The sequence below is a fragment of the Lycorma delicatula genome, chromosome 11, assembly GCF_047948215.1.
Source record: "Lycorma delicatula isolate Av1 chromosome 11, ASM4794821v1, whole genome shotgun sequence".
Taxonomy (NCBI): domain Eukaryota; kingdom Metazoa; phylum Arthropoda; class Insecta; order Hemiptera; family Fulgoridae; genus Lycorma; species Lycorma delicatula.
The window spans coordinates 83,129,128-83,140,728 of NC_134465.1; the positions used below are offsets into that span (position 1 = coordinate 83,129,128).

The 11,601-nt window shown below is 29.0% G+C and overlaps 1 protein-coding gene across 1 annotated transcript in view; it reads left to right on the plus strand.

Moving 5' to 3' along the window:
• The window catches only part of LOC142332149 (uncharacterized), a 71,064-nt gene extending 60,128 nt beyond the window's left edge, over nt 1-10,936 (plus strand). The window contains exons 2-4 of the mRNA XM_075378416.1: nt 4,412-4,891; nt 7,412-7,830; nt 10,656-10,936. Coding sequence (XP_075234531.1) covers nt 4,412-4,891; nt 7,412-7,730 — 799 coding nt within the window. The 3' untranslated portion in view covers nt 7,731-7,830; nt 10,656-10,936. The remainder of the gene's footprint in view (nt 1-4,411; nt 4,892-7,411; nt 7,831-10,655) is intronic.
• Nucleotides 10,937-11,601: the final 665 nt, after the last annotated feature.

The following is an 11,601-nucleotide window of genomic DNA, read 5'->3' on the forward strand; positions in this document are numbered from 1 at the left end:
GTTATTATTTTTTTTTTATTATTATTATCAAACGCATTTAATAAATAGTTTTAATTTTTTTTCTGTAATAACTGTTTCTGAATATCATGTTTATTTAATTTTTAATCAAAACCGTTCTCTATTGCAATGTTTTTCTTATTTATTTATTATTATTTTTTTTAATGAAAGATCGGGCATCAACAGCTACATTCATTAGCCCGTTTTTCTTCTTATTTTTTAATCTATTGTTATCTAATTCTTTTTTATTCTTTATAGTAGTATATTAATTTGCCCTTTGTATCGTATATTAAAAATATTCATTTTATATTTACTTTACTTAATTTTTATTCAGTGTAGCCATAAAATATTAATTGGGTTTCGAACAGTTAGTTTTTAAACAAAACGTGAATGATACGTGAAGTATGTATATGAAAATAAGAGAAATTCTTCAAAAATCTTACTTGTTCAGAAGATTTTGGTATGTGCTTCTTTTGTTACCCTGAAGACATTAAGACGATATTCAACCTCTTGGCATATACAATAGAGAATATTTGGTGTGAAACTGTTTCAATGAACCATTTTTTATCCAAATTTTTTATTTGAAAATAGAACAGTTTTGTTTCTTTACAAAACACTACAAATAAAAATCCCTGGAAACCATAGAGGCCAAGTTATCCACTCTTCTACTCCAAGCAGAGTAGGGAAAAACCCTCTGCATGCTTTGTTTTTTTTGGGCAAATAATATCTCCTGAAAACTTGTAGTACTATATTGTTAGATCTATTAATGTGAGTGTACCGGATGAGTTTAAGATAAATGCTTTATTTGTGCAAAGTTTGAAAATTCAGAACGAAGAAATAACAAAGTTGAAATTTTTATTGAGTTTGTTCTTATATAGATGAATAATACGCAGAAAAATTAGATTTTTATCCCAAACTCCATCGCAGACATTAAGACTCAAATTTTCAAAAAATTCATAAAAAAAGAAGGAAACACTTATCGATGTTCTTATTCTAACTACGGTGAGTCTGGTAGCAAATGTAGAAATAATAAAAATCAACTTTGATATTTCACCCCTTCATTGCAATTGTACTCTAAAAAAGTGGTTTTTATTAAATATTAATATTAAATATTGGAGGTTATTTTCACTTATTAAGGCTTTTAATATAAAGGAACAAAATTGAGGGGAATTTGATTTAAAAAATGGTGTATGTTACAATCATTTAGCGTATGATAAAGGACGATAAAGGAGTTTTTTTACAAAAGAGTCGTATATAGACGCTTTCTTAAAAAGCCTCCTTTATCGTCCTGGAAGTGCTGCATCCATTAAAAGGATGTTCTCCACTTGTGGGCTTGTTATGGTAAAATTTTGGAAACAGTTCAGGAGAAGAAAAAGCCAATTCAAATTTCTCCATATGAAAAAGACTAAATTTTTATTATTTATAATCATTGGATAAAGTCTTTACTCGATGGAAATCCATCGTAACAGAGAGAAAATGAAAACAAGATATACTTTTTGATTTTCACAAAATTTATTTTAAAGATTACAGCTGTTTTGGTGTACCAAATCAGTTTCCTCAATGTTACGTACAGAAATATCTATGGTTTCTGTACATTATATCTGAGGTATGACAAGAAATATACTTTATTATAAATATATTATTTTGAAATTTTATTTTAAAGAAATGCGGTGCTATAGGAGAATGTTAAAAATCAGATGGGTGGATAAAGTGACAAATGAAGAGGTATTGCGGCAAATAGATGAAGAAAGAAGCGTTTGGAAAAATGTAGTTAAAAGAAGAGACAGACTTATAGGCCACATACTAAGGCATCCTGGAATAGTCGCTTTAATATTGGAAGGACAGGTAGAAGGGAAAAATTGTGTAGGCAGGCCACATTTGGAATATGTAAAACAAATTGTTAGGGATGTAGGATGTAGAGGGTATACTGAAATGAAACAACTAGCACTAGATAGGGAATCTTGGAGAGCTGCATCAAACCAGTCAAATGATTGAGACAAAAAAAAAAATTTTAAAGCACGATATCCTCAGATGTTATGTAACAGAACCTGAACCTGTTGATGTTTCTGAATGTAACATCTGAGGAAGGTGTCCAATGAATTCAAATCGTGTAATTTTATCCTACAGATGAATTGTATGTCAAAACCTGAATTTTATTATCGTTGGAGTTGTTTTTTGATTGCCTAAAGTTATTTTCTAAATAACGTTTGCGAAAATCATAAAAACACATTTTCTTTTCATTATTTACATTCTCAGCAAAAGTTTCAATACAATTGTTTTCAGTAAATTGTTTAGAAAGGGCTTAATTTTTATGGTTACTAGGTTACTAAGATTTGATAAGTATTAAAGATTTTCGAAGAAAATATACTGTTATATTATAAAATTATGATGAACCTCCTGTATCACTGGTATGTCAGAAGGTGAACTGTAAAAGGATGGTTTGGTTTTTTAATTGTGTTGTTTAAAAAACCCACCTGTGTTTTTCTGGGTCGGGTTAAATTACAACCTTGCAACCTATTGCTCAGGAAATATTTTATTTATGTAACTGTTCAAATACAGCTTTATCTAATTTGAAAATGGAATTCTCCAGTATTCAGGGCTTAGTATATCTTTCTAACATATTCAGGAAATTTGTCCCATTGTAGATTTTTCAGCAAAACAAAGAAAAAGTAACCAATAATTCTTGTCTCATCAAGTGCGCATGATGCATTAACTTTTGGGTTATTACTTTAATATTTTATATGTGACATGTGGAGGTTCAATACTCTGTATTCAAACATTATGCTGATGTCCTGAAACATGAAATGTTGTTTTATCATTGAAAATTAAGCTTATTAAAAAATTACCTCTCATGATCTAACGTATTCAAGATGTCCAATGAATTCAAATCGTTTAATTTTGTCTTACGGATGAACTGTATGTCAAAAACTGAATTTTATTATCGTTGCAGTTGTTTTTGGAATGATTAACTTTACAGAAAATTTTCATACTTGATTTTTTAGGGTATGCGGATATTTTATTCATAAAGCTTCATCGGTCTCATCAAGCACTGATGATTTTATTGCATGTGACTATTTTAGTAGGCTGCCCTACTAGAACATTTCTCTGAGTTGTTTGTTTCTTCGGTAAATGTTACTTTTGTGTGGTGGTTCTTCAATGAACATACAATGGTATTCACGCCTAACCGATTCAAACTTAGCAAACCACAAAACAATGAATCATCTTCTCAACATAATCATAGTGATTAATGAGCTTCATGCGGCTATTGATCTTGTAACATTGTGCATATTTGTTCATAGTAAAACTTGTTTATATATCAAAACCTAGGAAGTTTCACTACATTTTGATGTTTACTTCATGTCTCTGTCATGCTTTGTTCCAAAATTATGACTTTGATATCTCACCATTATTTTTTGCATAAACTATTTTATAATATTGACTGATTTTTTTTGGGGTTAGATTTCTTTTTAATTTATTATAACAGGTGATCGTAAAGTTGCGCAACCCAAATGACAACAAATTGTTTTTTAGAAAGCCGTTTTATTAATTTACAAAATAATAATAACATTTACAAAAGTATTACTTACAAGTTTATAATAAGTGCTGGAAATGTCCACCATGATTTTCAGTGCATGCATCAACTAGTTTTCTTACATTGTATGCGACCTTTTTCAGTGTGGCAGCAGTGATATTTTATATGTAGTCCTCAATATTTTGTTTAGGTTCATCAAGTGTTTGCGGGTTGTTTAAGTATGCACTATCTTTCAAAAAGCCCTACAAATAGAAATCGGGAGGTCTTAGGTACGGTCAACATGGAGGCCATAGACCACGAGTAATTATCCAGTCATCAAAGAAATTGCATACTACTGTTTTGAAAAAATATGTATTTTAAAAAAATTTTTTTTAATTTATTCTCTAGGTGTGTTAAAGATAACTCATCCTTTTTTCTGATTTCATCAGTTATTTTATGGCATAGAGTTCTTTGTTTGATCTGAAAACTTGTCTTAATTTTTATTTTTGATCGGTCTTAAGATTTATCTTATGGTTTTTCTCTCTTTCTTTTCAAGGTCTTCTATGTTCATTTACATCCAGACAATAAGTATAAATGACAAAATATTGTAAGTTAAAAATGTTTCATAAACACTGTTGCTAGTTTTAAACAGGATATGGTTTCACGCATTTGGGACAAATTTGACTAAAATATTGATATCTGTTGCACATATAAAACAGTTATAAGTTTTAAGAAATTTCCTGTAAAACTATATAAGTAATAATTTGTGTATTTGAAAAATTGTTTTTTGTATAAACCATCGAAAATCATTTGTACTTGCTAATAATGATTGTTTTTTTTTAATTGTATGAGCATTTTTTTAAAACTTAAATCGTAATTAGTTCTTTTTTTATTTTGTTTCAGATATATTTTGTATTTGGAGGAATGTGACAAGAATGTTTCAAATGTTAATAATAGTAATACTAACAATGCACAAGCAGTACTTTCTCCTGCTTCAGTTAGAGTCAATAATAATAGTAAAAATTATTCAATCGATGACATAATAGACCATATGACGGCTAATTTACAAAGTTATGACGGGCAGTATATCGTTTTAGGATCTCCACATAATAATTCACAACATATTTGGTCTGAATATAACAATAATAATAATAGTAATAGTAACCATAATCATCTTAGTAGTGTTACTGCATCTAATATGGTCATCAATAATGGAACTCAACCTGGTACTGTTACTCAAGTTCAGTTATCGCAAGTAGTCAGTAATCATCCAATATTTTTACAACAATCACCACCACCAGCTCCATACGAATTACACGATCGCAATGTTGATTACCAGTCACAACAATGCAGTGGTCTCTTTTATACTAATCCAGCGGCAAGGTACATATGCTTGATAAATTCTATATTAAAATGATTTTCTGTTTTTAATTTGATTGTTCTTTTTTGCCTTTCATTTTATGTCATAAGACATCAGAATTCCTGTAGCCATTTTTTAAGTTCTATCCTTGGTTATCGCTTTAACCTCGCTCAAAAATTCTCTTCTTCACATTACCGTATCATACTAGGGTCATTCAGAAAGTTCTCAGCCTGACATTCACATAGCGCAAGTGTGACCAAATTAATTGTGATATTTGTCAAGTATGATCCTTTAAGTAGCTTGCCGTAAAGTTACAGATGCATGCATTTAGTGGCTTGTTTGTTGCGATCGAGTAAAGCAAACAAGTTTTGAAAAATTGATGAAAATTGAAGTTCGAACTGCTTTAAACAACTTTGTTTTTAAAGGTTTACCCTTGACAAGCATGAAAAAAAGATAGATTCCAATTTAAAGGTTTCTTTCCCTTCATTTTTGATAGTAAAAAGTGAGCTGCTGAATTTAAAGTGGGATGCTACAGGTTCAAATTCAATATGATGAACCCAAAAACCATTACGATGAACAAAATCATTACAGAAATCTATTAAGTAGTAATTGATTGCCAACTGAAAATATGTGAGCTTGGTGACATCACAGACTTCTTAATTGATCATATCCACCAAATTTTACACAATATTTTAGTATATATTTTTTTATGAAAAAGCTTTCCGCTCGATTGGTGTCGCATTTGTCAACAGTAATCCAAAACTGCATTTGACTGAACACATCAGAAGGGTGTTACTTATTTAAACATTACTTTCTTTGATATTTTTTAACAGTGAATGAAACGTGGATTATTCATTATGCATCAGAGACCAGAAAGTGATAGGTAAAAGTACACCAAAAAAGTCGATAACAGTTCCACGTACAGGAAACTCATGGCTACAGTTTTCTTGGAATTCTCATAGACTAGTTTCCCAAAAGAATAGATAATATTCTAGATTTGTTAAACTTGTTACTTTAGTTATAAACTTACTTTACATACCCACACAACAAACATTTAACAAAACAATTATGATAGACTGATGTTTTATGACCCCCTGTAATCAGAAACAAATTTACCATGGAAAAATTGTAGAAAAATGTATGTATGTTGGCCTGGTTTTTGCTTGATCCATCCAGACTAGGTGGACCGATTTGTCATAATGCTTTATATTTATTGGGCTTGATTCCATTTAATTTTGGTCACAATCAAACGGTTAGGAAGGTGTGGACCTTGTCGTCCCATATTTTAGCATTTTACTCAAAGAATATGTACATTTTTTCACTAAACATAACTAAAATACTTTCTGATAGTGTTTAGGCTTATTCAAATACCCATTGGGGGATATACTTTTTTCTTTTTTGTGGTTTCGATACTCAAATTAACATTCATGTTTTAATTTCATGATTCCATTACATTAGTATTAAAACTTAGCTAAGTATTTGACCTATTTCATTCAGGAGGATAATAAACCTAATTTTTCAGTTTTTTATTTTATTTACTGTGTTGTTTGTATCTTCATTCTAGAATAACTGATTTTTATGAAATTTTATAAGGTAACTTCTGAATATGGATCATTTGTGCCATTAAATTTTGGTTACTGTCTGTCAGTGAGGTTGGGGCAAATGGTCTCCTACCTCAAAATTGTACTCTAAAAGTCGTATAATGTTTTTATGTAATTCTTTACTTGTGTATTTGAATACTTAAATGTTCCGTTTAATTTTCCTCTTAAATTGTAGTCTGTTGAGAACGAAGACTTCAGTAGTCAGAGTTACATAACTTTTCCAGCTTTGCCAGGAATATTATTCATCTCTGCCAATCTTTTTTTGTATCAGAGTAGTAGTAATAGTATATATTATCATTTCTCATTGCTAGAAAATAACTTATGTATTTGAAGTTTACTTACAAGTTTGTATAGTTAATAAGTTTTTATGTTACAGCCGAAGTTGTAAATAAAATGATGCTGCATGACACTCAACGCTAAACCATAAAACAAATAAATAAAAACACAAATAATTAGGTATCTGTCGGTGATAATCATTCAAAGAATAATTATTATATTTATAATTAATTAATTATATTTTTGAAGCATTACATGATCAAAAATCTTTTAGGTGCTGCATGCGGCCCAAATTTATGTTATATTATAAAGTTTTACATATAAATTTTTTTTTAATTGTTTATTATGTACAATTTTATAAATTAAATTATTATTCTTGATTATAAGTAATTGAGATTTTAATTATTTTTTTTAATAAAAAAAAATCATTTAATTATTTTCATATTATTTGTTTTTTGATGAAATTGAATTTTTTCTATCCTGTATATAGAATACAATTACCCCAATCGGATCCTGCATGCCCTTATCCGTTCCAAATCCAGTGCTACATGTATGATTTTACTTTTCTGCTTAGAATTTGCAAATAATAATTTTATGACATTAGTATATTTTGTGTTACTAGTGTAGTGTGGTTTTATGATTAAAAAAAATATTTTTTTTTTAAAGAATACAAGATGGTACTGCTGGAGGTGAAATGATCGGCATGGTTGATGTTGGAGGGGGAAATTTTGTTAATGTTGTATTTAATACAACAGATAATCCACATCCACCGCAAATACACCCGCAGTATGGTGCCGCTTCAGCTAGTACTACTAACATACCACCGCAACATCAAACAACCATACCTACAACTGCCGATAACAATAACATTAGTTATATATATCAGCATCTGCCATCTGTTAATAATTCTAACCAAAGAAGGGATTATGGACTTTTTAATAAAGATACTTCTACATCAAATCCATCGATTCAACCGAATCGTTAACTTATTGAAAATTTAGTCGGTAATTGGTTGCCGAATCAAAGTGGAACATACAGTCCTTTTGGTGGTACCAGTGGAAGATCATCTCATAATGTTGATAATGGTAATTATTTTATTCAAACGATTAATTATCCTTTTTTTACATTAAAATAAAAAATTAATTACAGTGGTATACCGATTATCCAGTCGTGAAACTATCTGAACTGCTTACATCCACACTAGACAGTTAAAAAAAAAAAGTTATTTAAAATACTATTCAAGTAAATTTTTGCTTCAATAGGAAATTTATCTTTATAGATCTTAGTTCTACAGGGTTTTTTAATTCATACAGTACAAAACATTTGTAAATGTAGGCCTTTATTAAACTAATTATAAAATTACTTTCTCAAATGATTAATGGTAACACATTAATTGGTCCAGTCAAGCGTGAACTAACATGCGATGTTATTTATTTTTATTCTGCTGTGTCTATACAAAAGGTCAAAACAGATGATGTCATTATTATATTCTTTGCCTTGTCTAAGTTTCATAGCTTTACGCTTGGTAAGCTGTATAATTTTTATGTTATCGTGTTGAAATTCACACAGATTTACTCGCTGGGATATTTTAAGCCTACACTGTGAAATCTCTAAATTCACAGGAGTCCTGAATGTATAATTAATTCTAGTACTGTTAACATTTATTCCATTAAATATACTGCATTTTTTTTCTATTTTTTTGTAATTTTTAAAAAATATACTGTACAGTAATTTAACTCAGTTTCTCTTCAATACATTTTTGTAAGTTTTTTAAAAGGTGGGGCAGTAAATTTTAATTTCTTTCAGGTAATTTTTGTAAATTCTGATTGTTTTATTAGCAAATTTCTTCTCTGGATTTTTTCACAAATTATATCTGTATTTTTTTATATTACATTGTACGTTATGTTCTAAGTTCGTTTTAATTTTACTAAAATACATTTATTTTTTTAAATATTTTTGTCGTTTTATTAAGTATGATATCCATTGAACATTAAAATATGTTCAGTATGTATTATCAATTCTTTTTCATTTTCCAAATATCAAAATTTTTGTTTATTCAGATTCACCCGTGCATAGTTCAATCTCAATAATCAGCATTCCACTGTATTATGAAAATTATATGGGGATCAAAATTATACTACATATATATTTTTTTATTCTTGTTAGTAATAATTATCTTCTAAAATGTGGTAAATGAATTTGTGCCTATTTTTTTTTCATAAAATATATTTAGTTAACTTTCAAATTCTGCCTTTTGTATTCATCAATTTATATTAACCATTTTAATAGAATAAAAACAGAGATTTTCTCCTTAGATGTGTGATTTTTTTTTTTTAAATTATAACTTTGATGTAAAAATACTAATCAAGCTATATTAAAGTTGAAGATTCTCATTAAAAGATGATATGCTTAATCAATTTTAATATGCGAAGTAAAAAATGTTTTCATGTTCTGAAAAAATACAATTTTTTTTCAAATTTGAATAATTTTTTTCATTTTATTGAGTATTTATAGGATGATTATACAAATAACATCCTATTTTTTTCCCCATCGCAAAACTTCTCCCAACACCACTTATACTTTGAAAAGAGCTGTAAAACTTTTGAAAATAGCTTTCAGGGTATTCTACAATTTTTTTTTATGAATCTGTTGTCTCCTTTAATAGAAATTTTAATTTTTGAATAAAAAAATTTAATGGGGACTAAATCAGATGAGGATGAGACTCGGCGAATTTTTTTTAAACTAAACTCAAATTAGCAGCAACACATGGGTTTGGGATATAGTCATTGTAAAGGAGCTACGAGTTATTTTGCCAGACTCAATTTTCTTCCTCGAATTTTGGCGGAGATGTTTGTTTGATGATTTCTTGATAAAATTGGTAGTTGACTCTCTGTCCTCCAAGTAGTAAAACACATCTTTTGATGACAATAAATACTGTCAACAACACGCTTTGTGTTTGAATGACTTTTTCGTGTTATTTGCCTGTCTTTGTGACAATTTTATGACTTGTAATACCCGAGATGTATTTCCACATCATTTCCATGTATTCATGTTTCATTGTCATTTATTATTGACAAGAAGGTTTCATCAACATTTAATGATTCAAACGTTCTTGACAGATCACCACTCTTTCTGCTCTTGTGTCAGGAGGAGTTCCAAGAATGAACTTTAACTGGACATGATGCGTTCCTAATTTTTCAGTTATGATTTAGTGACATAAATCCACTGAAATCTAAGTCTTTTCTGCCATCTTGTGTACTATTGAATATCAATTTCATCTCACAAATCATTCGTTGTAACAACATGGGACATGTTTGTTGACGTCGATAGCTTTCCTGGACGAGCATCATCTTCAGTAGTTTCTCGATCGCTTTAGGCATTTTAACCAGAATGTGCAAGCGACAGCTTTTCATAAACCTTTTGAATCATTTTGTGTTTCAATAAAAATTTTGCCAAACTTAACCGAATATTTCCGTACAACTCTATGAACATCTAAGTTACTCATTGGAAAAATCACAGAAGGTACCAAACAACACCTACTTCAAAAAATGCTATATAAAAATTAATCGTCATGGTCATTCAGGCGGTAGGGGTATGTTTGTTAGTTCCTATATGTAGCGATACCAACCATATATCTCAAAATGTGTATAAGCACCAGAGAAACGAGTAATCATGTTTTTTGAACAGACCTTATTAATCTAACTCATGCTACTTACTTAAGTAACTAAGCAATCAGTAGTATTATGATTTCTAATAGCACTTGCATAAAAATTTAGTCATCATTTTTTGTTTTATTGAACTTCTATTTGACAGTATTAGTATTCTTACGTAAATTTAACTACCTATATTATGTGAAAAAAATTTTTTTTGTAGTATTTATACCTTTCTTATATTGCATTTTGTTTTTTAGGTATTGATAATGTAGGAATACATTTAAATAACGCTGGTTCAAATGTTACTACACTAGGAGTTGTTTCATCGAATAACTCGAATAGAAAGCCGAGAGCTGTAGCTGAAGTTCGTCCTATGCGTCTGACATATTCAGATGTTTTAACAAAATCACCACCACCAATAAGTAACAATAACAGTTCTTCAAAAGCGACATCGACTCCGTCATCCAATAGTACGACACAAAGTGGTAATTCTACACCTAAATCTGAATCACGAAAGCACAACAATAAAACTAATAAATCAGGTATGATGTCAGATTTTTTTTTTTTAATTTTATTTTGCTTGTTTATTTAATATTTTGTGTATAAATCCAATGCGATGTACACAGAAAAAATTACACATAACAGTTTGTATACTTAATTAGTGTATCGTGTTCTTGGTTTCAAGGCTGATGAGCCTTTTTGTTGATCAAGTAAATAGACTATCAATAAAATTTAGAGAATTATTTTCATATTTGGAATAGATTTGATGTTCATTTAGCTTAGTGTACATGTTTGTGTTTGTGTTTGGCTTTCGATAAAAATAATCATTAAAAATTTTATTTAGTTTTTATTGACTTATTACATAAATTTTCTCCTAATTAGATACTTGGCAGATTTTTTTTTTATTAATACAAGCAAAATAAATTTATGTAAAATCTAAAAAGCATGTTTTCTGAATAAAATTTTTGGAACCACTGATAAAAAAATCAGTAATGTAAAACAGAAGGAAACCTGCACATCTTAGTGTAGTTTTTTTTTATATCTTTTATACTCTTTTTAGTTCTTTATATTTTTTATTGAATATTTTTTTCTTTTTTATTGTATATTTTTCTTATTATTTGAGTAGGCTATAAAGTAAAATAGAAACTTCCTGAAAAACTGTATATGAGTTCTGTTCAGAAAATAACCGAACTTTATTTTCTT